Source organism: Periplaneta americana, chromosome 3 (genome assembly GCF_040183065.1).
Source record: "Periplaneta americana isolate PAMFEO1 chromosome 3, P.americana_PAMFEO1_priV1, whole genome shotgun sequence".
Lineage (NCBI taxonomy): Eukaryota > Metazoa > Arthropoda > Insecta > Blattodea > Blattidae > Periplaneta > Periplaneta americana.
Genome location: NC_091119.1, coordinates 99,165,627 through 99,193,507, shown reverse-complemented (window position 1 = coordinate 99,193,507; position 27,881 = coordinate 99,165,627). Strand labels below are relative to the sequence as shown.

At 34.6% G+C, this 27,881-nt stretch overlaps 2 protein-coding genes across 6 annotated transcripts in view; both read right to left on the bottom strand.

Moving 5' to 3' along the window:
* Window positions 1–27,881, bottom strand: part of LOC138696316 (uncharacterized) — an 85,459-nt gene that overhangs the window by 45,836 nt on the left and 11,742 nt on the right. For 3 of the 5 annotated variants that reach the window (XR_011331319.1, XR_011331320.1, XR_011331321.1), the window contains 3 exons: window positions 24,396–24,465; window positions 3,021–3,221; window positions 2,883–2,941 (listed from right to left, as the gene is read on the bottom strand). Coding sequence is in view for 2 of the 5 variants with exons in the window: in XM_069821109.1 (XP_069677210.1) it covers window positions 2,883–2,941; window positions 3,021–3,221; window positions 5,218–5,298 (341 nt within the window). In the remaining 3 variants the exon portion in view is untranslated. Of the gene's footprint in view, window positions 1–2,882; window positions 2,942–3,020; window positions 3,222–5,217; window positions 5,343–10,835; window positions 10,902–24,395; window positions 24,466–27,881 lie in introns of those variants that run through there. The other 2 variants (XM_069821110.1, XM_069821109.1) reach the window with 2 other exon arrangements.
* Window positions 18,534–24,384, bottom strand: LOC138696322 (uncharacterized). The gene is made up of 3 exons (XM_069821123.1): window positions 19,486–24,384; window positions 19,246–19,384; window positions 18,534–19,107 (listed from the first exon to the last, which is right to left on the bottom strand). The coding sequence occupies exons 1-3, from the start codon at window positions 19,522–19,524 to the stop codon at window positions 18,767–18,769; spliced, it is 519 nt and encodes a 172-aa protein (XP_069677224.1). The 5' UTR covers window positions 19,525–24,384; the 3' UTR covers window positions 18,534–18,766.

Sequence of the window (27,881 nt, the reverse complement as noted above, 5' to 3'; positions counted from 1 at the left end):
GCGTGCAGCTCTGCGTTGTGTAACTTTCTCCATTCTCCTGTAACTTCATCCCTCTTAGCCCCAAATATTTTCCTAAGAACCTTATTCTTAAACACCCTTAATCTCTGTTCCTCTCTCAAAGTAAGAGTCTAAGTTTCACAACCATACAGAACAACCGGAAATATAACTGTTTTATAAATTCTAACTTTCAGATTTTTTGACAGAAGACTAGATGACAAAAGCTTCTCAACCGAATAATAACATGCATTTCCCATATTTATTCTGCGTTTAATTTCCTCCCGAGTGTCATTTATATTTGTTACAGTTGCTCCAAGATATTTGAATTTTTCCACCTCTTCGAAAGATAAATCTCCAATTTTTAGAGTTCCATTTCGTACAATATTCTGGTCACGAGACATAATCATATACTTAGTCTTTTCGGGATTTACTTCCAACCCTATCGCTTTACTTGCTTCAACTAGAATTTCTGCGTTTTCCCTAATCGTTTGTGGATTTTCCCCTAGCACATTCACGTCATCTGCATAGACAAGAAGCTGATGTAACCCATTCAACTCCAAACCCTGTCTATTATCCTGAACTTTCCTAATGGCATATTCTAGAGTGAAGTTAAAAAGTAAAGGTGATAGTGCATCTCCTTGCTTTAGCCCGCAGTGAATTGGAAAAGCATCAGATAGAAACTGGTCTATATGGACTCTGCTGTAAGTTTCACTAAGACACATTTTAATTAATCGAACTAGTTCCTTGGGAATACCAAATTCAATAAGAATATTACATAAAACTTCTCTCTTAATCGAGTCATACGCCTTTTTGAAATCTATGAATAACTGATGTACTGTACCCTTATACTCCCATTTTTTCTCCAATATCTGTCGAATACAAAAAATCTGATCAATAGTCGATCTATTACGCCTAAAACCACACTGATGATCCCCAATAATTTCATGAAAACATAATACTGTATTTAATGGAAAAGACTCTATCTCTAGTAAGATATGTCTTAGTAACAAACTATTAGAAAGAATCAGCCATTTTAATTATTTTGCCTATTCGTTATAATTATTTATGAATGAATATGATCTGAAAAGCAAAATACTAAATTTGTAAAAACTTTAGGCATTATAAATTCGATAATTAAACCCTCAAGAGTACAAAAACAGACAAAAATGAAGTTACATATGACTATTGTTAGGTCAATTGTCTATTACTGATGTGAAGTCTGGACAATTAAGAAAAAACATGAAATGACTAACAGCATTGGAAATGAGATTTATGAAGCATAATGCAGGTTATATGCCAAACGGGACTATAAAAGAAATGATGTATTATGAAATAACTAAAGAAACTGTCTTAAACTACTTACTTACAAACAAAATCTGATTAATGACGTTAAGGTAGATGATCAATTGGTTGACTGGCAAAGAGATCATCAGACCACAATAAGCCACATGGCCCCACCCCTGTCTGGATGATAATGACAATGATGGTAGAGGTTACTTTATTATTATTGTTATTATTATTATTACAACAATGTAATAATGTATATAAATACTTTTAATTACCGTACCTGGAATGCTCAATATCTTATCAGAATGAAAAGGATATCACTGCCAAGACTATGAACATTTCTTAAAATAACTGGAGTAATAAATAAAGACACCTTCCCAAGTCCAGAAACAAACAAGATTAAAAATATATAACACTTTAGTAATGCCTAAATTATTATATGGATGTGAGACCTGGGCTACGAAAAAAAAAAAAAAAAATCTCGCATTACTGCAGCAGACATGAAATTCATCAGGCAGACAGCAAAATACACATGGTAGGATTACAAAACAAACACAGAAATATTATGGTATTGAAACTTAAAGTTGAACCAGTTCTTGACAAAATTCACCACTATAGGAATAAATGGAGACTACAAGTCGAAACAATGTCTAATGACAGAGGTTACCCAACTTAATTTTGAAATACCATCCAATAGGAAAATGGAGCCAAGGTCGTCCTATCAGAAGAATAATGGATTGACAATGAGACCAGAACAGCCACTAGGTTTAGAAACTTGCCTGTTTGATGATTATTATGAGAAAATGAAATCATACAGGTTGTACATTAAATAAATCTCGTCATTAGTTTTGTGAAAAGAAACAGTACTTGTGATCCTAAATTCTGCTAGTCTGACAGTGTTGAATTACGTATCTGAGGTGGGGGAATCTGGAAGGAAAAATTTATGATTTCTGACATTAAAATGACATATAAGAATCAACAGCAGAGCTTTTGATAAGGGTAAGAAAGACAGGAAAATAGTTCTCAGAGATATCTCATTCAAGAAGAGGGATTTTTTTTTTACAAATCTACAGCATGGGACCCGCAGTTTTACTTTCCTTCATACTAAGAATTTATATCACTACCAAAAATCTTCGCCTTTGGCTGGGTTTGAGCCTATAAATCTCATATTAAAGAGAAGCACTGCAATTGCTTGCTCTCCAAAGATGATCAAAATCTTTTAACCGAGACATTCCCTGGATCATTATTTTGTTTCCAGTCTATATTGAACTCTCAATAACACAGCTCCCTCCTGACAAAATATTATTTCCCTCCAACAAACAAACACAGTATCCTCTAGAAACATTTAAATGTCGTTATGCGCAATGCTGTTGTTCAAGACCTAAAATGTTTGATGCTCTGTATCTCAAATACAAGATTAAGTCAAGTTCTTGTACCAGAGAACGCTTCAATTGTTCTTGCAGCAATAATATACTTTCCCTATTACACTTTTTATAATGGGAAATTAAATTCTTCCAGATTAGAGATTAACTACGAATTTAATCCCGAAATTAACATCCAATGAACTAACCTATTTCACTAAAGTATGATATGCTTACCCATCAGGACTGAACACCATGAGGAATGTGGAGCGAGATACATCTGGCAGTTCACATGGCTGCAACAAGAGCGCCAATTATAATTCTCATAATTCCTACCCTCACAAACAATCACACTACTTGCAGCCAAATACATACCAGCTCCTCGTGATTCTTGAGCACCAGGCGGTCCTCAGCAGCCCGCTGAAATTCAGTGGCCACACGACTTTGCTTGTGAGTCAACCCCAGTTCCCGATACAGCAGACCCTTTGGTACACTCTTGTTAGTCCTAGGAAAGATCTCTGGCTCTGGTTTCATAACATCTGGTCCCTTGTTGCTTTTTCCGTCCATGAGAGGCCACTGCAAAAAAAATCACAAGTATGAAGAGTGCTTCAAAAGCTTTAGACTTATAAGGGGAATTCCTCAACATCATGTTTAAATATCCTCTGAAAGTTGGTAGGCCTACTTGAGTAATTATTGGGGGGGAAAAAAAAAAAAAAAAAAAAAAAAAGGTCGCCACTGTCGTCTTCCTAATAAGTATTAGGCCGAGTGGCCTGTTACGGTCTCAAACTAGAATTTTCAGTCCATCTCTTTTTCGGACGACCTAGAGATCTTTTGCCATGCTGATGGTAATGAAACAGTGCTTCTGAAATTCTGCATCGATCCATTCATTTGAGATGACCCTTCCACTGAAGTTGATATTTGCTGATGAACTGCATAATGGGTTCTATTTGAAGTTCTTGCATTATGTCCTCATTTTTTTTATGATCCCAGCGAGTATATCCAGCTGTTGCTCTCATGAACCTCATCTCACTTGCTGTTATTCTACTAACATCTTTATATTCTTCACAGAAATCTGTGCTTCAGTGGCTGGTCATGATAATATCTTTGAAAAATATTGGAGTGCAAGAGGTCAAATGACTTTATTGTCAAACGCCTGGCATTAGAAAACAACAACAACATATTCTTCACAGTCTACACTTCACTACCATAGCTTAATACTGGCTGTGCTAAGGTTTTGTACAAGCCTATTCTTGTGTGTTTTTGTACTAGTGAAGGTTTCATGATTTTATTAATGATCCCCATTGTTTTATTATATTTACATATTTTTTCAGCAATATCTACTTCATCATAAGGTGATAGTGTATAGCCAAGGTAAGTGAAAGTATTTACTCTTTCTATTATTTTATTATTCTAACAGATTTTACTTGGTACAGGGAATTTCCCAAAAAATGACATGATTTTCGTTTTTTCAATATTAATTTCCATGTTATATTTTTCACTAACCATATTTAAATTGTGTACTGAGTATTGTAAATCATCTTCAGTTGATCCTATGAGAACTAGATCATCAGCGAAAAGTAAAACATCAAGCTGCAAATTTCGATTAACTGGAATAAATCCATGGCATGTCTGTCGCCAATATTGAATGATTCTGCGCGCGCACGCACACACACACACACACACACACACACACACACACACACACACACACGCACACGCACGCGCACGCGCACGCACACGCACACAAAATTTGTTACTCTGTCCTCAACAGAATTCACAGAACATGTTGAATTCACGCACAGAGTCAGGCAGAATTTTACAACAGAAATACCACAACATTAAGCATACTTCATCAGGCGTTTTGTTCGAAACTGTCTCATCATATGTACAAAATACAGATTTTTCCAGTAGAAAGTGTATGGACTTAGCACGAAAAAACGATAGTTGCCTGCGATAATATGCTTCACTTGTTGAAATTTTAGGAATGAGAAGATTCTTCTGGTAATCCATATAAATTGCTTCCTTAATCATAGATTTCAAACATATCCAAACATTTCATTAATCAGGTAATCTTTTCGTACTACGATTTTTATTGTAATTGTAATTGTAAATTTAATATTACCGGTAATTGTTATTTTATTCTTTATATTATGGTTGTAATCCCCTGGTAGAGAGGCAGAGAAGGCCTGACAGACTTATCTCTACCAGGTTAAAAAATAAATACTAATTTTAATACCACTACTGTACTCTATCTGAGACAAGAAAAGTGTCTAGTCAGGGAAATAAAACTATTAAGTGTGGCGATTGGAGTTTCCCTTTGTCGATAGTTGATGTACAAATGTTCACAAAATCTTATCTAGGGAGTAAATATATCAATATTCAGTAACAATGTACCAGACACTGACTGGACCTAAGGCTTCATCAAATGCCACAATACCCTGATTACTCAAAGAAGTTCACAGAATATTTCGCATGCTAGGGCAAATGTTTCCGAAGCTTATATCAGGGAATATTTCACCAAACTGACACAAACACTTGACACATATTTTTAACTACGGTGAGAGTAACTTACTGTAAATGATGATTCTGGAAAGAAGTTGACTCTACAGGAGAGGAATAAAGTACCCGGAAAAAGTGATGAACCACAGTACATCTTCTCCCAACATCATGGTATGTGGTTATTTTTCCAGAACTAAAAGTCGAATAAAGTGATGATAGATTTAGAAAAGAAAATTGATGTGAGAGAAAACTAAACTTCAATCTAAGACTTGGCAGCCTAGACTGAATTTCAAGTGTTAAAATGTATGTTATTTTTAAGGTTCAGAGTGCTAATTCTCCATAAAACAAATTCTGTTTATATTCACATATGAGCAGGTATCAAGGTCACCCCACAGACCCAATAAGTTTAACATGCTACAGTATGAGAATGGTTTGCCAGATTTTACTGTGGGGCGAGACTGATACATTGGCTATCTCTACCTTCAATTCTATGCATTTTAAAATGGCATAATCAAAGTCACCCCATAAGATAGAGTGAATTTGATATACCATAACGTATTTTTTTCTAAGATTTTGTTACATTTTATTGAAATTTCAATAGGTTATAGACAATCTAGACAGTCACCTGGTTGTGTAGGAATTTTTATCATTTTTATAACACAATTTTCTTGGAAACTACATCACATTAAAGAAAAAAAAAATATCAAAGTTGCTCCAGTTTACAGCATCCGTGAAGCTTTCATCAGTTGAGTGCACGAATCATATATGCCAGAGACTCCTTGAAAGTCCAAATTTTTCTCTGAACAATGCCTTCAGTCAGGCATGAGCTTTAGAACAAGCTCAACAACAATCATCTTTCTACCAGATTCCTGCACCGGTAACTCTAAATTCTGTGTCCACAAAAGAAGAATTTAAGAACGCGTAAGCGGCTGTTACTGTGAGTTGTTACTCCTGTGGCTTAGGAAAGCATCCAAGAACTGTTTGTTCTGCAAGGAAAACTGTCTGCAGAGACTGCGGCAAAAATGGTCACTACAAGAAGGTATGCCAGCAGCGATCTGCGAGTAAAAGAACTGTTATTACGTCTTCTTGCATAGCTAGTGTGTCCACTGATTTATCCAGATTTCTTGTGCCTGCTTCTCTCAATGGAAAATTTATCTCAGCCCTCATTGATATAGGGAGTTCATTAAGTTTTGTTACTGAAAAGATTGTATGTAAACTACAATAGCCTACTGTCTGGGGTACTGGTATACAGTAGAACCTCGATTATCCGTCACCCTATTAACCGATTGGCTGATTATCCGACTGTCTTCCTCAGGCTTTTTTTTTTCTGCAGAAAAAATACGAAGTTTTGTATATTACATTAGTACCGGTACTGTATATATTTTTTCTAGAGAGCGTTATTAGTTACAATCCTTTACCACGGGCATTACACAGTACCTATGTAATAGGAATGCTTTTGCCATTGTCGGCAACATAAACAGTTACCAATGGTGTTTTTTAACTTATAAAATAGTCACAATCTGCTTTCAGGAAAATGTCCCCAAGAACTTCCACACAACTGCAAACCTGTGCACCACTCAGTATTCTCCTGTTTGAGTGGCCGTACTGTATTACTTTTTTTTATTGGTTATTTGATGACACTTTTTCAACTGCTATGGTTATATAGCGTCTGAATGAGATGAAAGTGATAATGTCAGTGAAACGAGTCCAAGGTCCAACACCGAAAATTACCCAGCATTTGCTCTTACTGGGTTGGAAAAAACCTGAACCAGGTAACTTGTCCCAACCAGGATATGAACCTGGACCCGCACGTTTCATGGTCAGGCGTGCTAACCGTTACTCCACAGCGGTGGACATTGTATTACAGACCGATTATTTAGTCCTGACAGTTCAGTGACGCGAAAGAGGGGAAGTAATAGGAGGAGTGAGGAGAGTTCCGGAGTAGAGACAAGCCGAGCAGTTGGTAAAGGCAAGCGAGTGAATAACCCAATCACCCCTTGGCGTAACTAAATGGACTCGCCTGTCCCACGCGCACATCTCCGGCGACTGTCAGGACTAAATAATCGTACTGTACTTGTGTGCAAAATGTCTCCCACGAATGTCAAAAGAAAACTTGTTTTGCTTATTATCGAAAAGATGTGAGTGACTTTGGAAAAGATAAACTGTGGTGCATGTCACACCAGAATACGAGATGGGCGTTACAAATGCGCGATTTAATAGAAAACAAGGATAAAGTATTACATTTTATTGTACTTCATTGTATTTGTTACTTATTACGAGCATAATATTGCACAGTGTATGAAGACATCAGTGGTTGCAGCACAGCAGGAACTTTAAATTACGTACGAAACTGTATTATGCACTTAATTTATGAAAATTATTCATGGTACGGATTATCCGATTTTTTCTATTAATCGTTCAGTCCACCCCCTTCATTACCACGGATAATAGAGGTTTTACTGTAGAAGTTTCCATGGCGTCTAGTAATCTATGATCATCTTGCAGTGGTGAATGCCATGTAAAACTGACACTCCAAGGTCACACTTACGAAAATGTTGTGTTAGATATTCTACCTAACCTCTGCTTAGATATCATTATTGGTTACGACATTCTAAAAGAACACATCAGTGTTAGCATTCAATTTGGTGGTAACCGAGACCCTCTCATAATTTCTGCTTTATCTCATGCACTTATGGAGCCTGCTTCCCGTTTTCAAAACTTAATGCCAAACTTAAAGCCCATTTTCATAAAATCTCGACGTCATACTGAATCAACTGACAAATTCATTACAATTGAAATAGCAAATTTGTGAAAGATGGCATCATTGAGGAAAGCTGCTCACCATGACGAACCCAAGTTCTGGTTGTGTCAGACGAAAACCATAAGAGGTGTGTGTTTGTAGATTATTCACAAACTATAAACTGTTAAACTCATTGCCTATCCATTGCCAAGAATTGACGATTTAGTTAACAAAGTTGCTAATTATGAAGTATTTAGTACAATCAATCTCCACAGTGCCTACTATCAAGTCCCTATTAATGATGAAGACAAACCTTATATGGCATTTGAGGTTTATGGTAAATTATTTCAATTTACAAGAATTCCGTTTGGTGTTACCAATGGTGTGGCTGCTTTTCAAAGGAAAATTGACAGTATTATTGTCAATGAAAATCTTAAAGACACAGCAGCTTACCTTGATGATGTAACAGTATGTGATAGAAACCAGGAAGAACATGACGCTAATTTTAAAACATTCATGGAAGTATGTGAGAAATACAGATTGACTATAGCAAAGTCATGTTTTTCTGTCCATTCTGTCCACTTCCTTGGTTATATCATAAGCAATAGAACAATACGGCCAGATCCAGAGCACCTTAAACTACTCTATGAGTTGCCTATACTTAAAGATACTCTTTTTTTGAGGACAGTACTTGACATATTCTCCCACTATATGCATTTCATCCCTAAATTTTCTGAGAAAGTTCAAGTTCTAGCAAGAAGTAGTCCATAAGCAACAGAAACTTTCGATTATTTAAAGAGGGATGTAGCAAATGTGGTAGTATCCTTTGTAGTTACCTTCACTGTCGAAACAGATACTTCGGAGAAAGCTATAGCTGCAATGCTTTCACAAGGCCAGCCGGTAGCATTTTTCTCCCGTTTGGCTGAACAGCAACATGCGGCAGTTGAAAAGGAAGCTTATGCTATCATCGAAGCCATACATAAATGGAGACATTACCTTATGAGTGGTCACTTTCGATTAATTACAGATCAGAAATCTGTTTCCTTTATGTTTGACTCTCGAATTTCTGCAAAAGTGAAGAACGAAATGATCTTAAGATGGTGATTAGAATTATTGTGCTACAACTATGAAATTATTTACAGACCTGGCAAAGAAAATAATTGAAAAATGAGTTCAATTCAGTCAATACTTAACATAAAACACAATAAAACATGTTATAACAACATATAAACAGAATTAAAAACAAATGTTTTCGCCAATTTTGATTGGCATCTTCAGGTCGTGTAGGTCGAATGGAACATGTTATAAAAAATGAACACTTGGTATATGACGTTAAAAACCAAAGTTACAACTGTAATATCACTTAAAACAGAGAATAGAACATAGCAAAAAGCCACCACGATGTGTGTAGAATCACTGTGTTGAAAGAGGCGTGTGTGAACCAAGTGAACAGTAAAACTCTTCTGTCATTGCAGATACAGTTTTCAAGACAGATTTGAAGATGCTATGAACAGGTCGGTGGTGTGGCCGTTATGGAGAGCAGGAAAAATCCTGTAAATTGTAAGGATAGAATGAAAGAACACTTGGTATATGACGTTAAAAACCAAAGTTTCATTCTATCCTTAAAATTTACAGGATTTTTCCTGCTCTCCATAACGGCCACACCACCGACCTGTTCATAGCATCTTCAAATCTATCTTGAAAACTGTATCTGCAATGACAGAAGAGTTTTACTGTTCCCTTGGTTCACACACGCCTCTTTCAACACAGTGATTCTACACACATCGTGGTGGGTTTTTGCTATGTTCTATTCTCTGTTTTAAGTGATATTACAGTTGTAACTTTGGTTTTTAACGTCATATACCAAGTGTTCACTTTTTATAACATGTTCCATTCGACCTACACGACCTGAAGATGCCAATCAAAATTGGTGAAAACGTTTGTTTTTAATTCTGTTTATATGTTGTTATAACATGTTTTATTGTGTTTTATGTTAAGTATTGACTGAATTGAACTCATTTTTCAATTAACATTGAACTTAACGGAACCAATATGCCTTTGAAATTAAAGAAAATGATGTTGCGGGTGCATTTTCTTGCCAATGTTCTGCCATAAATGATGTATCTCTGAGAAGGTTGACTGAAATTCATAGATTATACCATTCTGGAGAAGCAAGGTTATACTATACCACTGGCTAAGAAGTAAAAATTTACCCTATTCTTTGGAGGAAGGTAATTCCGAGTATGCATACATCAGATTGCCAAATGGACGAGAAACCACAGTCTCCACGAGACATTTGGCCCCAAATGGCGAACTATTCGAAGATTCAATTACATCAGGAGGAGATGAAAGTTCATCTAGTACATTTTATTTTATGTAATTACACTCTCAACAGCAATGTTGGTGATGTAAAGGGTAAATATGTTGTTGTTGTTGTTTTCTAATGCCAGGCGTTTGACAATAAAAAAAAGGTAAATATAATTCTTTATACAGATAATACAATATAATATTTGTTTTATTCAGTCCTATGACAAATCAATTATGAAAACAATGACATATATTTAATAACATGTAGTCATTGAGTTTTATACAAAGTAAGTTACGAACGTTTTCGCCCATTCAGGCATCTTCAGGTTCTGAGTATAATATCTCATTATTAATCTGTATGATAATTACAATGATAGTCGATGAGGTGGACTGTTTAAAATTGATCATGATATATATAAAATGTACAAACATATGCATAATTAAAATGTAATCATGTTACAAGGTCATAAAATTGTGAACACGTAGTGTTTTACATTTTAAACTTCATAATATTCAGTATAGATCTTGTTTTGTAGATTCCATTAAAATGATGGATTGTATCTGAAATATATAATTATGAAATAGAAAAGAGCAAACTTTCAAACTTAAGAGTGTGATTGGATTGAATTATCAAATGTACTCACGTTATTAAAACGTGGCAACTGCACAGGCTGTTGTGATATATCATTATGATCTGAAGTAGTGTTTATCTGTAAAGAAAACTTTAATGTCAAAAATTTTGAAAATTTTAAAGTATTGAAATATACTAATTATGTGAACATACTTACGAAAACACGAGGCGACCTTGCTGCTTTAGATACTATGGCTAATGTGACGCGAGCGATGTATGTGCTCGTGTGGAAGGATATTACGTTGTGATGGGGTTAAAAGTTGTGTAGGGGATTCCAGATATGAGTCAAATTTTCATTGAGGATGCAATTTTATGACCTTGTAACATGATTACATTTTAATTATGCATATGTTTGTACATTTTATATATATATATATATATATATATATATATATATATATATATATATATATATATCATGATCAATTTTAAACAGTCCACCTCATCGACTATCATTGTAATTATCATACAGATTAATAATGAGATATTGTACTCAGAACCTGAAGATGCCTGAATGGGCGAAAACGTTCGTAACTTACTTTGTATAAAACTCAATGACTACATGTTATGAAATATATGTCATTGTTTTAATAATTGATTTGTCATAAGACTGAATAAAACAAATATTATATTGTATTATCTGTATTAACATTGACAATCTGAATATTTACAACATGCTTTCTAAGATAATTCTTTATGTACGAGAGGTGAAAGCAGGTTGGTTACAGAGGCATGTTGGCACACTGTTTTATTTCGGTAATTAAGTGACAGATTGCAGCACCATGCAGACAATATGATCCCAGCTCTGTAAAGCACACTCCACAAAAGTGTTAGTCCTTTGTAAGAAACGGTAGAAGAAAGGGGCCATAAAGTTGTTTTCGCAGCAAGTTAAGTAAATTTTCACCATCTCACGATTTTTTTTACAGCGTACATATACAGTATTAGGTGAACTTTAAATACATCATTGGAAAGTACATTTAAGTGGCTTTGTTTCCTGTTAATTTCAATCTGATCATTCATTATTCTAATTCGCAATTCTTCACTCAAATCAAATAACTAGACCTGAGGTAAGTTGGCATAGCTGTGATGGGACAGATTGGCACAGTGTGTTAACCTACCCTGTTATATTACTTGAAATGATTACATAAATTGTAAAGAATATTATTTATTTATTCTTAAAATTTGTTATTATATAACTTCAATTTAATTGATCATGAACATTAAAAATTTATTTTCATTGCAGTGAATGAGAAAATGAGGACTTATGAAAGAAAAACTGACAGAGCAACTACTTCTCCTGATGTGATGCTACAAGCTGTCAGGACTTACTTACAAATGGCTTTTAAGGAACCCGAAGGTTCATTGCCGCCCTCACATAAGCCCGTCAGCGGTCCCTATCCTGTGCAAGATTAATCCAGTCTCTATCATCATACCCCACCTCCCTCAAATCCATTTTAATATTATCCTCCCATCTACGTCTCGGCCTCCCTAAAGGTCTTTTTCCCTCCGGTCTCCCAACTAACACTCTATATGCATTTCTGGATTCGCCCATACGTGCTACATGCCCTGCCCATCTCAAACGTCTGGATTTAATGTTCCTAATTATGTCAGGTGAAGAATACAATGCGTGCAGTTCTGTGTTGTGTAACTTTCTCCATTCTCCTGTAACTTCATCCCGCTTAGCCCCAAATATTTTCCTTAGCACCTTATTCTCAAACACCCTGAACCTATGTTCCTCTCTCAGAGTGAGAGTCCAAGTTTCACAACCATACAGAAGAACCGGTAATATAACTGTTTTATAAATTCTAACTTTCAGATTTTTCGACAGCAGACTGGATGATAAGAGCTTCTCAACCGAATAATAACACGCATTTCCCATATTTATTCTGCGTTTAATTTCCTCCCAAGTGTCATTTATATTTGTTACTGTTGCTCCAAGATATTTGAATTTTTCCACCTCTTCGAAGGATAAATCTCCAATTTTTATATTTCCATTTCGTACAATATTCTGGTCACGAGACATAATCATATACTTTGTCTTTTCGGGATTTACTTCCAAACCGATCGCTCTACTTGCTTCAAGTAAAATTTCCGTGTTTTCCCTAATCGTTTGTGTATTTTCTCCTAACATATTCACGTCATCCGCATAGACAAGAAGCTGATGTAACCCGTTCAATTCCAAACCCTGCCTGTTATCCTGAACTTTCCTAATGGCATATTCTAAAGCGAAGTTAAAAAGTAAAGGTGATAGTGCATCTCCCTGCTTTAGCCCGCAGTGAATTGGAAAAGCATCAGATAGAAACTGACCTATACGGACTCTGCTGTATGTTTCACTGAGACACATTTTAATTAATCGAACTAGTTTCTTGGGAATACCAAATTCAATAAGAATATCATATAATACTTCCCTCTTAACAGAGTCATAAGCCTTTTTGAAATCTATGAATAACTGATGTACTGTACCCTTATACTCCCATTTTTTCTCCATTATCTGTCGAATACAAAAAATCTGATCAATAGTCGATCTATTACGCTGAAAACCGCACTGATGATCCGCAATAATTTCATCTACGTACGGAGTTAATCTTCTCAAAAGAATATTGGACAAAATTTTGTACGACGTCAACAAAAGTGATATTCCTCGAAAGTTACCACAGTTGGTTTTGTCCCCCTTTTTAAAAATAGGTACAATTATGGACTCCTTCCAGGACTAAGTTAGAAAACAGATGTGTGGCCAAGGATTTTAATATCCCATTCTGGACTCTCACTCAGTATTGTAGCAAAGCTACAGATGAGGACATCAGGGAAAAATTGTCTACTGCGATACTTTCTGACTCTCCAGTTAAGAAATCATTAGAAGAGAGAAAATCGAAAAAGAATAATGAATTTGTTCAACAAAAATGCAAGAGAAGATTCTGTAGTAGTGAGGAAAGGAATCTTAAGACCAGTGGAAAGACAAAGAATAATTCAAGAAGGGAAAGTGCACCAGATGAAGGGCGGATACAGTGTCTGGAGTGTAAATTATTGGTACATGAAAAGTGTACAGATGGAAATAGAAACTTTGTTTGCATAAACTGCTTCTCAGATAATTCTGAATAAGACAATATGATATAGTCATTCACAAGTTTAAAATTAATTTTTCTACTTTGTTTTTCTAGGATTTATTTCTTTTTTAAGTGAATGTTTTAACTCCCTGGTTATATTTTGTATGCGTTCATAATACTGAATCATTTGTCACTGTAAAGAAATAAATTCTAAATTAAAAAAAAAAAATCCAATTTTATATGCAGTTTGTACTTACTTAACATGTAACCAATTTACTCCACATCATGTGCCAACTGCCTCCAGGGCGGGGTAAGTTGACTCAGTCTGCATGTTTAAAAATAATTTTAAATTTAAATTGTGATGAAATCTAAATTCAAATATCTCTCCACGTAGTCAAAGAATCATGTAGAACGACTATCTTGAGGATTTCATAAAATCCTATGCAAATTACAGTAAAAAAAAAAAAAAAAGAAACGTAACGTAAAATTTGAGCCAACCTGTCCATTCTTCCTCTAATGTTTCTTTTAGCCTATATACACTCTTCTTAGATAATATAAGAATCCTACAGGAAACCTATGTACTTGGAACAGAATCACTACTACAGTTATAAACTAAAATCAGGAAATGTACCAAACTCTGATCCCTTTAGTAAATAGCTATCAAAGCAACTGACTGAACTATGGTTGCATGACGAAGACAAAATAAAAGCACTTGAATTTGTGAACCTGAGATTTATAAGGAAGTAACCAATCTACATTTAAATTTGTGCATTCAGCAACAATTCACTTCCTTTATTGCACTGCAAATGATATTACCGTTTATAGTTTATTTTCTTGAACTATTATTCAAAAGACATACTGCAATGATACCATTTAACAAGCACCCAAATAAACAGATGAAAGTTCATTCTCTAAATTAGGTCTACACACGAAATGCATTCTCTGTGATCCCACAATCAAAATTAAGACAATCGATTTTATCTATGAAATGTATGATTTAAGCAGATATGGGTCATTCTCACGAAACTCGCCACTTTTGGAACCCAAAAATGTCAACAATAGAAATTGTCAGGAGATTAATTTTTTGCTAAGTATTGGTTAAAGGTGTGAAAGATAAGTCAGGTGTGTTAGTGATCATGTCTAAATATTCATGTGCTACAAATAATAAAACAAAATCAATTTTCAGATTCCATGATGTCCACAGGAATTATACAGTATCTACAATTTGAATCCGGGGATTATTTCTATGACTTGGTAGAGGCAATATTGATTTACACACCGACTTGAAAGTAATATTGAAATTGAAATACATCAAATTATGATTCAGATTAATATTAACTGATTTTATTAGATACAATGCTTTTGAGCCATATTACAAAATGAAATGGATAAATTTGGTTGGCTCACAAACTTATTTAATTAATAATGTGAATAGTATCACTAAAAGCTATAAAATACAAAAATAATGCTAGGTTCCTTTTGAACTGTGTGGACCACTTTTGTATGTTGTTTCGTCTTTTTGACAATTTTCTACTCTTTCACAATGCTCCAAGTTTTATATACTGCAGCATTATCATTAGGATTTCTTTGTTTTTACAAGAACTGCATACTCTCCATAAACATTCATCAGTGATGGTGGTGCAATATAGTGGTTTAAATATCTCAGAACATGATTTTTCTACACGTTTTCATGTTTAACACAGCAGCATCATGTGTCTGATGCTGAGTTTTACCTGGACAACCCAAAATGGCCTGAGGAAAGCAAACGTTTTGTAGCTGACTTTGAAACCATATTATACTGAAGTAATAAATTTCTCATGTAGTTCCTTCACAGTACATGATAAAGTTCAAATATCATTTTTGGATTTTTCCTATTTCTTGTAATGCACTTCTTCTTGTCCGGAGTACAAATGTTATTTTTGTCATTTTCACAGAAGGTGTTGATTAACTTTAAAAAATTCTCCCGCACACGACTTGCCTGATTATGCTTTAAAATGTGGGTATTCTTTTGTCTGTAGAAATTATTCTGACGAACAGCTGCGTGAGAAAGTATTGTTACTGTACTGCAGCATTCTATACTTCTTAATTATTTTGCCACATATGATTTGGCTTATTTTTATATTCTCCATAAGAAAATTAAGATTTTAATTTTTGTTCTAGCACCTCTCCAAGGATCAGCTTCTCTTTTTATATCAGAAGGAATTGAATGTCCTCCTAGCAAAGTGCGAACTGTAGTGTGTGGGGTAGATTGGTTTATGTTTTTCTTCTCGAAAGCACGAGGTGTAATAGAGCCTAGGCCTATTTTAATTTTTTTTTTGTATGCGAACAATGCTTTTTCTGCTAAACATTTAAGCTTAATGTTTCCAGCTTTTAATTTTTGGATAACTTTATTTCATACAAAAAGTAAATTTTACATACGAGCACAATAGTTAAACACTGTGTTCTGATTTTTTTCTATTGAATGAAAACATAAAGAAAGTGGGTTTCCTCCTCAAAGATAGTTGGTGTCAATTTGTGTAAACCAATATGAATACTGTTAATGCATTATCATATGAGTATGAACACTACAGAAGCAGGTTCATTCATACTGGACAGCATTTGTAACATTATCTCAGAAACTTACAGGAAGGAAATGTTATTTTTGCATCCAAATTGCATTTGTCGAACTTTTCAGCATGAAGATTATTAAAATGTTTGGTGGAGTTTTAATTACTATTCTATTCTTCTTAATGGTGTAACAGCAGCAACTGACATTGCAACAGATCAATATTCAAAAAGTGTTGGCCAGAAACAAGTGAAGAATTGGGCGAGTATAGTGAGTAATACATATTCCTACAATTAATATTACATCAAAAATACTTTTAAATAGCATTTATTATATTCATTCCTAGATTAAAATGTCCTTATTATTTACACATTGAAGGATCATACGAAAAATATTTTTACAAACATCTTTCAAGCCTTCAGCTAAAATTGAACAGTTGTTTTGTAACCTTCTCTGGTTGCAGTTTCCATTAATTCCACAGACACATCAGTCAGACAATCCTCAGATTGTTCAAATTCTTCTTTTAACTTTCATGCAGATTATTAATTATTTTGTAAAAATATGTTCAATTTTATTTAAAAAGCAATCTACTGTTTTTAATATCAATCTCATATACAGAAAAAAACTTCTGTTGTCCACTTCTAGTTCATTAAATATGCAACACTCGCTATAATTTTACTGTTCTTACTCTTACTTACTACTAAATACATGTATAATATGAATAATGACAATACTAATAAGATTAATTTAAATGATACTAATTTTGATAGAGTTTCCTGTTTTAAGTATCTGGGTTCCACGGTGAAAGACAATAATGATGTTATGACTGATTTAGGCCCGGTTTCTGAAACATATGATATCCACTATATAGCTTTATCCAATGGAGAAGTGTTGTCGAAATGTGAGATAGCGTTTATCCAATGTATAAATCTCAGAATAACTTATCCCCTGAAAAATGAAGTGGATAAAGAGTTAATTATATCCACTGAATAAGTTATACAATATGGTGAATGCGTAAATGTTACAAATTGCTAGTAAATATTGTATTAATAGCAAGATGAACATTTCTTCATCCTCATCATCATCATCTTCCTCGTCAGAAGAAGAAATGTTAATGCCGATACGACAGCGACAATTTCGTGACCAAAATAACCCTTTTGATGTATATGACGATGGTGAATTCAAGAAACGATTCCGGTTATCGAAAGAACTTGTAATGAATCTCCTTCATGAAATCGGCCCACATCTGGAACTAAGAACAAGAAGAAATATGGCGATATCAGGAATGAACCAGCTGCTTTTATGTCTTCGTTTCTATGCGTGTGGCAGTTTTCAGATTGTGATTGGGGACAGTATAAATGTTAATAAATCTACAGTTAGCAGGATCATTAGGAAAGTGACACATTACATCGCCCTACTTCGACCCAATTATGTAAAAATGCCAGAAACTGATGCAGAGGTGACTAACATTAAAACACAGTTTTTTAATATTGCGGGGTTTCCTGGTGTGCTCGGATGTGTGGATGGTACGCATGTGCGAATTCAGTCTCCTGGTGGAGACAATGCCGAAGTGTATAGAAACAGAAAAGGATATTTTTCTTTGAATGTGCAAGTGGTGTGTAATGCAAAGCTAGAAATATGTGACATTGTTTCCCGGTGGCAAGGCTCAACTCATGACAGTACTGTTTTCGATTCTTCACATCTTCGTGCCCGTTTAGAGACAGGAGAAATAGTTAGCAGTTACATTCTTGGTGATAGTGCCTATCCTTGCCGAAGGTATCTTATGACACCTATTATTAATCCAGGAACAGCGGCCGAAATCAGGTACAATACAGCTCACACAAAGACGAGGAATTGTGTGGAGAGAACAACTGGAATATGGAAGAGGAGGTTTCCTTGCTTGTCTTTAGGAATGAGGACAAAATTGCAAACTACAGCAGCTGTAATAGTAGCAACAGCTGTACTACATAACATGGCGAAGAGAGATGACCTACCTGATGAGTTACATGAACAATTACCTGACGTGGATTATGACCATGCTGTTCATAACAATGATGCTGAAGGGAATGCAGTACGAATGGAAATAATTAACACATTTTTCAATTAATACTTATAATATAATTGGACTTATTGGACACAAATTACAAAATATAGCCTAATCCAAACATTTTGCTTTATATTCAGCTTTCTTGTATTCTATCTCTAGTTTTTTTAATTCAATTTCATACTCAATTAATTGCATTTTCGCTTTATGTTCCATTTCCATATGCTGTAATTTTACCTTATGTTCTTCTTGAATTAAACGTATTTCTTCGTCTGCTTTTTTCAGTTTTATTTCGATCGTACTGTTTTTGTTTATGCACTTTCGTACAGCACCTTTCTGTTGTGAAGTTCCAGTTGTAGGATGAGACTTGTGGTAGTTGGTGTTGACTGTGATGTGTCAGTTGAAGGGTGTGGTATTGTGTCTAGTGTTGTTTGTGTTGAAATAGTTGTAAGATGAGGGACTGATGATACTGTTGATTGTGTGGTACAGGCTGTTGAAGGTTGATGTACCGGTACTGCAGTTTCTTCTGATTGTGAGTCCAAAACACGAAGCGATGCATCTTCTAATACACACAGGTCTACTTGATTGTCTTGTGCTCCAGATGTTCCTAAATAGTCAGCTGCATCCACCTCTACTTCGTATATCACATCGTCTAAAAATGAAAAGTATTGAAATTTAAGGCCCATTCACAATGAAAGTTAAACGTAAACGTAATAACATAAAACTTAAACGTGTAAAATTACTGGGATGTTCATATATTTAGGACTGATTTCCTACATAATTTACTTACCATGACCAAAGTATTGTGCACTTGAATCATATGCCGTGTCTAGTGGTTTAAACTGAGGCTGAAGCAAGTTTATTATTTTTGAACCCGTTTCACTCAGGTTAGGAATGAATACCCCACCACCAGTTTTGTACCTCTCCATCTGCAATTAATTAAACAGAAACGATTATTTTATACAGATTGTCATAAGAGATACACACTCACCATTTTCGACGAGCATTGTATGTTTAAAATTATTCTTACCTTGTCTCTGTTTAAATCCTTTCTAGCTGCTTTTTTCATACAGTTGTACAAAGCATGAAGCTGCTTTGCAGAGCATGGCCCTGTACGGCAAGACGCATTGTATTTAATAGCGATCTCTTCCCATGCTTTGTTTTTTTGTTCTTACGGTTACAGAATCGGTCTTTTTATTTTCAATTATGTGCTTGTAATCGGCGATTAATTCAATCAGAAAGTTCTTTTCAAAATCGTCGAAATTCTTGCCACGTTTAGCAGCCATTGTGTAATTAATATCGATAGCAATACTTTTATTTTAAATTTCGCCCAATAGTAATATGTAATGCCCCTGACCACGTGATCAGAGAGAATCTAACCATGGATATTCAACCATGGTACAACCATGCAAATACAAGTGTCGACATCTATTAGCAGCAGAAGTAACTTCTTATCCAATGCATTGTTATTTCATCTGTTGATTTGCTTTCAGAAACGGACGTGTGTTTATCCATTAGAAAAAAGATATAAAATGGATAGCTATGTAGTAGATATCTCAAGTTTTATGCAATCGGGCCATAAAAGAGAAGATTGTAGCTGGGAATCGAGGTCTTTGGACATTGAATAAAACTATGAAGTCCAGGTGTATCTCAAGAAAAGCTAAAATAAGAATATATAAAACTATTATTAAACCAATAGTAGTATATGGAAGTGAAACCTGGACCTTACCTGAAAGGGCAATAAAGATCTTAAATGCCTGGGAAAGGAAAGTATTACGGAAAATCTTTGGGCCTACTTATGAGCAAGGGTTTTGGCGAATCAAAACAAATGCTGAGTTATATGAATTATATAAAGATATTAACATTGTTGCTGACATAAAACTCAGAAGGTTAGAGTGGCTGGGACACGTAGCCAGGATGGAGAACAATCACACACCCAAAGCTCTACTAGATGCATTGCCAGTAGGAAGAAGGAAAGTCGGACGACCTAAATTGAGATGGTTGGATGATGATCAGGCTCACCTAACAAAAGTTGGAATTAGAAGATGGAGAACACGAGCATTAGACAGGAGTGATTGGTCGGATGTTCTGAGGGAGGCTAAGGCTATATACTACAAGGGCCGTAATGCCAATGATGATGATGACTCTTACTTACTGGATAGACACCATTTCCTTTCTCACTTTTAATGAACTTTCAAGAAACTTTCATATGCTGTAAGCCTATGTCATGAGAAATACTGTTTTACATCTATTCCTTTTAAGGGGTGATATAATAAGAATCTTTATCGTCCCTAAGAATTCTATCTAAGCACTTCAGATCTAATGGCAAACATAGTAACCAAAGATAATGGCACACTCAAGAACAACATAATAACTGTCAATTACCTGAAAAATATGAATCGTATTAATATTTGGCTAACACGAAAATAAATGGTAGACAAACACTGGAGCATGTCAACTTCAGTCATAAATGATTACATCTACTGAAAAGTCAAGGGTCAGACTGTTAATATTGTTTTGTTTTCATGTAATTCTTCCTGGACTTCATCTTATCAACATCAGTATTGCGTGACTAAGTACATATACGAAAATGTACTCTATCTTCAACCACTCCAAAATCGTATTCATTAGACCAAAGGCACTCATTTAGAAATCAGACCTTAGTTGTGAAAATTATAAAATTTTTGAAGTACTATACATTTGTACCAAAATTTTATTTCAGGCTCTTAATTAAGATTGTTTTACAGAACAGTTTTACGATTTTATATTTTATATATTTACATACACACTCTGACGTCTCATTTGGTAGTTACAATCCTTGACGATGTGTGTGCTAACCAATTTAAGTACACTGCAAACAATAACCAAATCTTTGATTATGCCATTATGAATTTTTAATTAATGCATATAGACATACAGGATATTAAAATTTAAATAATTTCTATTAGTACTCATTACAACAACTGCTCCAAGATTCCTAGCATGTTACTAATGGTGTCACACACAATTATGATCCTAACGAATCACTCCAAGAAGAAGGGGTTTCAGTCAAGAAAACCTCATTTTGAGAAAACTTAAAAAAAAAAAAAATAATAATAATAAAACTTTCTCACAACTTAATTTAATGCACATGTATTTTGAAATAAATATTGATTATTTACTTTCCTCTTAAATAATTATTTTATAATATAGTAAAAATGTTTTTATAATCAATTCCATGTGAGAAAATAATTACTTTATACCCATAGACTGAAGCCCTTTTTGCTTGGAGGTAATTTCAAATTTACATTTTTATTGGGAACATAGTGAAATGGTGTCAATTTGAAGGAAAAATGCAATGAAATATATCAAAAGGTGTTGAAATAGTTTGAATGAAGTTTAATAAAGTTTGAGCATTACAAATTATTATAACTTCAGAAAAATTAAACCATGTAGAGCAATCATACATTTAGTCACCTTGATCTTGCAAGTTTTCATTTTCAAACAATGTCCATTGAAGGATTTATTCATAAAATTCAACATGTTCTTGAGGTACATAAGGAATTAGTCTTCTTATATCATTAATTTTGGAACAACTTATGGGTAGTTTTCCCTGTGAATATACACATTTTGGAGGAAAGATTGGTTTTGATATGACAGAATGTGACAAACGAAAGGTATGTTTCACTATACTGTCAATGAACTGATCAGCTATGACACAGCCAGGCAGTTTCTTGTTGTAAATGAAATAAAGCAAAGTGCTTATTGCAAAATTCATTTTCTGGTTTCTGGGAATATATCTTTGTGCAGTCTCTTCTGCAATGGAGTCTTTTTTATACCATTATGGCCGCCATGTTTTAAAATCTAAAATATTAACTGTTTCAATTTCTGTAACCTCAAATTTATCGAATAATTTCAAGGAAAAAATTGTTCCGGAGCAGGGTATCGAACCCGGGATCTTTGGTTTAACGTACCAACGCTCTACCACTGAGCAGCAGCAGTAGAATTCTTATTTCACCGTAAATCAAGATCATACTGGTCATTTCACTGTTTCTGTATGGTTATCCCATTCTGTATTAGTGCCAACTGTTATGTTATGCAATTCAGTAAAGTAAAAATAACACTAATCTCAGTTAAAATATTCAACATCATCAATCAACAAAACATCACCACAACTACAAGACACGGCCAACTATGAATACATTTCTTTTTAACCACAAAACAACATCGACTGTTAGTTCCGATTTGAAACGGGGTAATTGGTACACTAGCTTTGAAATAACACAATGTTGCTATATCTTGATAACAATGCATTATCGGCTATACATTTATATGACAAAATATGTTTGTTTTGGTGTATAGAATACTCTTCAATACTTTATAGTACATAATTATGACTCACCCTGTATAATAGCTTTCTGTGATTACTTTATTTACTTCGGCTAACATAGTTACATTAATAAATAGTTTTTTTTTAATTTACTATTTTGTATTCTTTTCTACCAGTGCAAAATTTACAAAGAAAATGTTTTTTTTTTTCATCTGACATAAAAAATTGAAATACTTCAGCATAATGATGGCAATACCTCGTATCTGTAAATTTGCAGGTGAATTAAAAAAATAAGTTAAAAATTAATTTTTCTCAAAATAGAGTAATTTTTATATATGTTTCTGCTTTGCAAGATATTCTACAAGGACAAAATATTAGTTAATTGTCCAATTTTGTGAATATAATAATGAAGTAGTTATTCTAAATAATAATGAAGTTAAACTACAGTAGAATTAACGTTTCTCTTAACTTGTGACAGCTTGTAGCTTACAGGTCTGCTGTCATGGCAATGTTGCCAAATTGTTGCTATTGCTAGAAGCCAGTCAGTTAAGTGTGATATGTTGGATAATGCCACAGCATTGCCTGCAAGCTAGAGCGAAGAGAGCAGGGTGTGTCAAATAGTAATTGGCTACTTCCAAGGTTGCCATGACAACAACCCATAATGTGGTTAACGACCATAAGCCATGTGGCTAGCAAGCTGTCAGAAGTCTAAAGTAACAATTTTACTATAAATGACATTTTTATAGATACGAGGCGAAGACATAGATGGGAGGATAATATTAAAATGGATTTGAGGGAGGTGATATATGGTGATAGAGACTGGATTAATCTTGCACAGGATAGGGACCGATGGCGGGCTTATGTGAGGGTGGCAATGAACCTGCAGGTTCCTTAAAAGCTGTTTGTTTGTTGTGTATGAAACAAAATGAGCTTCCAAAGATAGGAGATCGACACTACATTTACATATTAAAATAGCAGATGGAGGAAGACAAAATAGGAAATTTCAGTTTTCATGGTATAAGAAATATCCTGGGCTAACAAGGTGCTCTGAGACAAATAAATTATATTATTAGTACTGTATTCTGTTTGGGGTTGAAAATGAGTGGTCATAATCTTCTTGTAGAGTCTGTGTCACAAAAAATGTTGATAGAAAGCTGAGAACCATCTGGTGTATAAAAAGATGATAGGCCTATAAGGTAGGCAGATTTTTTCATCCTACCCAGTATTTGCACCTTAGCTTCGCCACTGTAATACACTCATTGTTGAAATGATCAAAATAACTTTTGACATTACAGTATTATTACAAATAAGGATAATATTACACTGTCCGAGATTCTTACAACAAAATATATTAAAAACGACAAAAATTGTAACGATATTTTCGTTACTTCATTACTGATAAAAGTAACTTAACTACAGTTAAATAAAAATGCTATTACCATTGCTTTGAAAAAGTAACTGTTACTAGTAATGGCGTTACTTGTAACGTATTACTTCCCAATTCTGGTTGCACCTTGTGTATGTTTATTTAGACTGCATCTTCTGAATGTTAAGTCTCACTTTTTGAACTTCCATTTATGGAAATTAATTTCTCATTCAATTATGTGATTAAAATCAATATCCTCTATTACCTTGTTGTCCGCCACTTCGACGGCTTGGTAGAGACCTCCACACGCAATTTTCAGGGCATCACAGGCAACTCTAAACAAAGGATAATCAAAACATTAAGTGTCTCACCACTAAAATAAATGTTAAGTCACACTTCAGTATTGCGAGTTTACACAGTGTCTATTAAGTATCTATTTATTTTAGAAAAATCTGTATCAAATAAGTTGTAGCCTATATAAATTGCTGGAAGAGCTGCTTACTAAAAAAAAAATTATGGTTTATTTAACGACACTCACAATTGCTGAGGTTATATCAGCGTCGCGGTGTGTCAGAATTTTGTCCTGCAAGAGCTCTTTTACATGCCAGTAAATCTACTGACATGAGCCTGTCGCATTTAAGCGATCGAATCCGCAACCTCGAGCACAGAAAGCCAGCGCTATACCGACTACGCTATCCAGGCTGACTGCTTATTGAATAATAACAATAAAGACCTTTTGCTATTTGCACAACTGCTATAAGTCAAAAGTGTAATACACAGCCTGTACTACTTATGTAATTTCTAAATAGTTAACTGTTTCCAGTAATGCGTACACAGCATGTAACAGACTGAATGCTTACAATTTCACGAGCATGTTCCTGAGTGAATTCTACATACATTTAACCTAACATACTTATATCCTAATTTTTGCTATAGTTAGAGAATATTTGTACCAAGAATTCTAAATATATGAGTTAAATTTGTCATTAAATAATCAATACAAATTACATCAATTTCCCAAATTGATATGCCTACAGGTATGACATGAATTTTTACTATTAACTATTTAAATTGAGGACTATGACCATGACATAAGTATCCAAAAAAAGTATCAATGTCCTTAAGAATTCCAATCACTGTAGTATAATTCAATATAAACACAATAAGTTAGCTCTTGAAAAAAGTTAGGCAGATCAGTAATAGAAAAGGGCTACCTTGCTGACTGTGCCTGAATTTCTACAAAATGATGAAGTCTGTAGGGTGATATAAAATAAATACTACTTTTGTTCGAAGACTTTCTGTAATTAATTTTATGTTTAAGAAATCAATCTGATTTAATATACGATTGCAAACTTGACAAAACGAATAATCATATGTTGACACTAGGATTCAGTCTCGAAATAATGAGTGAATAGATTGTAGTGAAATTGCAAACACACTCTCGGCTGAACCTCTCACAGACTCTGGTTATGCAGAATATATTAGTGGTGATAATGTAGTACAGTAGGCTATCAGTAATTTCACACACCACTAGTTATTAATCGAAAATATTACGAAGTCTATTTTTAAAGTAAGGACTATTTTGCAATAAACGTGAATTACAAAACATTATAGGTACTTTTGGTCTCTAATGGAAAGAGAGCAGGACATACTGAGAAAGTGTGAAAGTAAAATGGAGAGAAAGATGCTGAACATCACACTGACACAAAGACTACGTAAGACATGAGTCAAACACATCTCAAAGACGCAGCAGAAATGACTGACAAGCTGAAGAAGAAATGGACAAGACATGTGATGCGACTCAAAATGCAAACTGGTCGACACACATCCTTACGACATGGGACCCAAGGATCGGCAAACGAAATGTTGGAAGACAGAAGACAAGATGACTAACTCAGATCAAGATTCGGCCATCTATGGTCAAGAACAGCGAAAGAACAACATCAATGGAAGCTTATCACAAAGTGACTTGTAACCCAAGCAGTGATTAGTGAATAGTGGACCTTTCAATGTAAACCCACATGCTATGACATTACAAAAGTGACCACCAATCCCAGAGTGGCTAACTGCAGGGAACTGCTTGACAACCCACCCTGCATAGTCAGGAACCCTTGCCCTTCAAGGAATTTCGTGGCTAATTCTAATTGGGTACTTCATTTTTTCTCAGATGCTATATATATGTAGCTACTTTTATATGTAGTTGCCATTGCTATTGAAACATTTGTCATAGCGTGAGACAAGTTTCTGTAGACTCTCCTCATAGAAATCTGCTGCCTGAGACAACAACCATTCCTGGACCATTGTTTTCACTTCATCATTGTTGAAATGCTTGCCAACGAGGAATCTTTTCAGATGAAGACGTGGTAATCTGTCAGTGTTAGGTCTGGACTGCCATTAAGCAGATTACCCCCATACAGTACAGACCTGGAATTCCAAATAGTGGCTCAGATCCAGTCGATATTTTAGCATAGTCCATCATTTCCTTGCAAGGGTGTCTGCTTTCTAATTACCTATCACTCCCTTATGTCCTGACACCCACCCACTTGTTACTTTGTTGTGTTTGCCAGTTCTGTAAGGTTTTATAGACAAACCCAGACCAATTTAGAATTAATCTGGTAATTTGCAAGTGCTTGAATTGCAACCTGAGAATATCTGTATGTTGTTACTATGGTAACCTCTACATAGATTCTCCCAGATGCAGATTTCAGTAGCATGTATTTCAGCCTGGAATACTGTGGTATTTCTATACCCAGAGGTATAGAAATGTCACTTTAGGGCTCCCCATGAATTCCGGCTTTTGATCTTCTATCAGTCTTGGTACCATCTGTATAGACCTACCAGATTTAGCCCTTGAAGAACAGAGGTTTTATCTTGCTTCCATTCAAATTATATTTTTAATTACTTGTCAAAAGATAATACAGGAACCATGTAGTCACACTGCCTATTTCATAGAGAGAGTTTTGGATTATACCTGTTATTCTGGTGTACTCTAATAGATTGAGGTTGCTCCAGTTTGCATTTTGTTTCAGCCAGTATACATCCAATCTTGCTCTTTCACGTTTTATTGCAAAATGATCCTTTAATTAAAAAAAGTAGCCCCCGTACTGAACAGGCCTATGAGCATTAAAACATATTCATCCAAATTAAGAAATGAGATGCTGAAACTGTATGCCTTCATGTTTGTTGCATTTGTTTAATAAGTGTCATCACTCACTGCAAGTTCCCACTGAAAAATGGAGGCGATGTTTTCATGTTTTCCATATGCTTTCCCTACCCAAATCTTCCAAGGTATGTCGATTATTTTTGTACTGTTTGTCTTTTAGAATTCCCCCATGAGATGAAGTTGGGGAATAGACAAAGTACACAATAATAATCCATATACCCTGAAAGAACTGGAAAATAGTATAGGACAAACATCGCTTTCATTTCTTAATGAGAACTGCAGCAAGTACTGTATCACTTAAGCATGTGCAACAAATGTTTGGAACAAGAAGTTAGACAATTTCAGCGTTTTCTTTCTTAATTTGGATGAGTAAATTGTAGTTTTAACTGCTTATATTTAGGTAGTAATATTTTACTTTAATACTTTGTGATGTGTCGAATTACCAATAATGTGCTGCATATCACCGAAAATAGGGTCTCTGCATTACCAGTGCTTGTGAACAGCTCACCCGAAAGCTAGGTTGCCACAATGCAGTTTTTCTATAATCTATTCAGCCAATAAATGACACTGCGATTTTTTACGATGAGT

Bases quoted from the DNA above. Each gene is read 5' to 3' on its own strand.
- LOC138696322 (XM_069821123.1), bottom strand. From the start codon at position 19,524: ATGAAAAAAGCAGCTAGAAAGGATTTAAACAGAGACAAG. The intron at 19,385-19,485 runs GTAAGAATAATT...AATTAATTGCAG, and splicing joins AGGATTTAAACAGAGACAAG to ATGGAGAGGTACAAAACTGG. The intron at 19,108-19,245 runs GTAAGTAAATTA...TTTCATTTTTAG, and splicing joins TGCACAATACTTTGGTCATG to ACGATGTGATATACGAAGTA.